The sequence below is a fragment of the Protobothrops mucrosquamatus genome, unplaced genomic scaffold, assembly GCF_001527695.2.
Source record: "Protobothrops mucrosquamatus isolate PMUCROS unplaced genomic scaffold, P.Mucros_1.0 scaffold4381, whole genome shotgun sequence".
NCBI classification, from domain to species: domain Eukaryota; kingdom Metazoa; phylum Chordata; class Lepidosauria; order Squamata; family Viperidae; genus Protobothrops; species Protobothrops mucrosquamatus.
In genome coordinates, this window is record NW_015390294.1 from 14,263 (window position 1) to 17,493 (window position 3,231).

Below are 3,231 nucleotides of genomic sequence, written 5' to 3' on the forward strand. Positions count from 1 at the left end.
GGCGCGTGACTGACAGCTCGCGGGGGCGTCGTCCAATCGGCGAGCCCGACGGGGAGAGTCCCGCTTCCCATTGGCGGACGGGAGTGTGGGAAAGAATGTGGAGAAGGTTTCACACGAATTGGGAGCTGCCGTCGGCTATATAAAGCCAGGGGGGAGCGGCGCGCCGCAGCCAAAGCAACGGGAGCTGCGGAAGCCGGAGCCGGCCGGGAGACGCTCTGCCACTTGCCGGGGCGCGATCGCATTTTTTTTTCCTTTCTTTTTTTTGCAAACGCAGCCCTTGCTTCTCTCCCTCTTGTGGAAGGCGGCCCAGCTCTCGCCCTATTAATCCGGAGAAAGCAGGGCTCCCGTCGGATATACAGTGCCAAGTGATCCGCCTTTTCCTCCGCCGCCTTTCGCCCCCCCCAGCTCTCTTTCGGGCCCCCCCGGTTCTGGGTGAAAGAACGAGGTTACCAAAATGCCAGCAGACACGATGGAAAAACCCACCGCCTCGCCGATTGCCGGAGCGCCGGCCAGCTCCAGCCAAACCCCGGATAAGCCCAAGAGCGCCAGCGAACACCGAAAGGTAATTTTGTTTTTCGCCTCGTTCGGGGAAATTAAAGCCGATTCTACTTGCAGGTCCTGCCTTGCCCTCAAAGGATGGGACTCCTTAAGCGCAGGCACGGATAGATATAGTTCGTTAGCTCCCCTCTTCTCGGTTGACTGATTGACACACACACACACGCACGCACGCACGCACGCACGCACGCACACACACACACACACACATGCACCCAAAGATCTGAGCTTTTTTTCTGCCCGGATTTTCGGCTGCAAGAGGGAGCCGGCAAAAAAAGGGAGGGGGGATGCGCTGGTAGGGAAGGAGTAGGCGAAGAAGAAGAAGAAGAAGAGGGCATTAAGACCGCTAGTAGATCAGGGTGGGAAGGAAGAAGGGCGCAAGCAAGGGGCAGCCTTTGGGTAAAGATTTGTGGAGTTGGAAACTGGGAAACCCACAGCAGCTTAGTGGGATTCCCTCCCACGTTGTCACTTGCAATGCTTTGGACAGAGAAGCTAAGAGGTCCACAAGTTGTTTGCTAACCCGCCCTGAATCTCTTGCCAACAAGGGAATTTTCCCCGGCTGCAGGATCTCCGTTGCAAGGTGTGGGGAGCTCCCCTCCCAACACACTCCTCCTCGTGATGCCTCTTTGGGGTTGCTAACCTTTCTCTCTCCTTTCCTTTCCTCCCAAACAGTCCTCTAAACCAATCATGGAGAAGAGACGGAGGGCCCGGATTAATGAAAGCCTGGGCCAGCTCAAGACACTCATCCTGGATGCGCTGAAGAAAGATGTAAGTTGTTGAGGGAGGGGGACACAGATTGTGTCAGCAACCCTTGAAGCGGGGGGGGGGAGGAGGGAGGAGGAGCCTCGGATCCCTACAGTTTTAGGGGTACCTGAATCAATGTGGTTCAAGGCAGCTCACCTTTCCTCCCCCCCTTTTTTTTCATCTCCTCCAGAGCTCCAGGCATTCCAAGCTAGAGAAAGCAGATATCTTGGAAATGACAGTGAAACATCTGAGGAATCTTCAAAGAGCCCAGATGACAGGTGAGCAGCAAACGGTTTCTTCTCTAGAAAGAAAATAAGGCTTATATAACATGGAAAATCTAGCTGTCGGAGGGGGCCTCTGTTCCCCCCCCACACACAGAGTGTATATGCTCTACTCTTGCTTCAAGCATATACTTCCAACAATCCTCTTAGTATCTCAGCAAGGCAGGGTAGAAACTTGACACACGCCAAAAGGTTTTGTGGTTTAGCAGGATCGGAAGCCATCGTCCTTGATCCAGGGGCCCTGGGGGGGGAAGGGGGTGTGTGGTCCTAGGCCATCCAGAAAAATCCCCAGCTTGACCAGGCCTTCAAGCCAAGATCATCTCCCCCCAAGATCTAAGTCTACATTTAGTAGGAGGGACTCTGACCGGAGAAAGGAAAGCAATTTGTCTCCAAGAGCAAAAAAACAAAACAAAAACGCTTTGGTGGTTTCTAGTCATTAATCCTTCACCTTTTTCTCTCTTGGCAGCTGCTCTGAGTGCTGATCCTACCGTCTTGGGCAAATACCGAGCTGGATTTAATGAGTGTATGAATGAGGTCACTCGTTTCCTCTCCACCTGCGAAGGGGTGAACACAGAGGTCCGCAGCCGGCTCTTGGGCCACCTTTCAAGTTGCCTGGGTCAGATTGTGGCCATGAACTACCCACCGCCGCCACCGCCACCACCTCCCCCTCAGGCCACCGGCGGACCGCCTGCCCATTTGGGACAACCCTTGCATATCCAGTTGCCAGGCCCAGCAGCTGCAGCTGGAGCCATGCCTGGGCCATGCAAACTTAACCCCAGTGACGCTTTGTCCCCCAAAGTCTACGGGGGCTTCCAGCTGGTACCGGCGACCGATGGTCAGTTCGCTTTCCTCATCCCTAGCCCATCCTTCCCGCCGAACGCTGGACCAGTGGTTCCACTCTATGCCAACACAAACATGCCTGTCTCCTGCAACAGTTCCACAGCAACTCCTTCGGTATCACCGGTGCAAGGGCTCACATCTTTTGGGGGCAGCTTAGCGCCCCTTTCTCAAGCAGGGGGAGAACGAGGAGAACGTCATGAGACTGTCTGGAGACCTTGGTGACTTCCCTCTCCCGCCCTTCCCACACACGAACAAAAAATCCCTGACTGTTTTCAACATTGGTTCCGTTGTATGGAACCTGGATCTCTATAGTTTATTTTGTTGGCTGAATTCCTTCACCTTCTCCCCGTCCCCTCCCCCCCAAAAAAACTCATATTTATTCATTTCCAAAGGTTTTGGGATGCCAATTTGTATTTTTCACCCTTTTTTAAAAAAAAAACAGTGATGTGAAATAATTTCTTTTTTAAAAAAAGAAAAAAGTTAGTTTTGTATCAAATATTTGCCATGTACTATGCCAAAGCTTGTTTATGTCTGTCTTGAGACTTTGTTTTTAAAGAATGTTGGAAGATGTTTGTACAAATAAAACTTTCTTGAATTAAAAATGCTGTTGTGTCATGGCCAGAATTAAGAGAGTGGGCAAAAGTTTAAAAAAAAATCAGCAGACTTGGACAAACAGGATTTGATTATCAATGCTGTCTCTCCCTCATTAGGGGCATCACAGATATTATGCAATGGAAGAAGGATGGTAGGCACCGTAAGCAAATCAAGAATGTAGAAAATGTTTTAGATTGGACTACAATGTTCCAGTTAC

General features: G+C 51.4%; 1 protein-coding gene across 1 annotated transcript; it reads left to right on the plus strand.

Annotated features, from left to right (window-relative positions):
- Window positions 1-403: 403 nt before the first annotated feature.
- Window positions 404-2,768, plus strand: LOC107298929 (transcription factor HES-1-like). The gene is made up of 4 exons (XM_015828287.1): window positions 404-562; window positions 1,228-1,323; window positions 1,490-1,577; window positions 2,047-2,768. The coding sequence occupies exons 1-4, from the start codon at window positions 455-457 to the stop codon at window positions 2,640-2,642; spliced, it is 888 nt and encodes a 295-aa protein (XP_015683773.1). The 5' UTR covers window positions 404-454; the 3' UTR covers window positions 2,643-2,768.
- Window positions 2,769-3,231: the final 463 nt, after the last annotated feature.

Bases quoted from the DNA above. Each gene is read 5' to 3' on its own strand.
- LOC107298929 (XM_015828287.1), top strand. From the start codon at position 455: ATGCCAGCAGACACGATGGAAAAACCCACCGCCTCGCCGATTGCCGGA. The intron at 1,324-1,489 runs GTAAGTTGTTGA...CATCTCCTCCAG, and splicing joins TGGATGCGCTGAAGAAAGAT to AGCTCCAGGCATTCCAAGCT. The intron at 1,578-2,046 runs GTGAGCAGCAAA...CTCTCTTGGCAG, and splicing joins TCAAAGAGCCCAGATGACAG to CTGCTCTGAGTGCTGATCCT.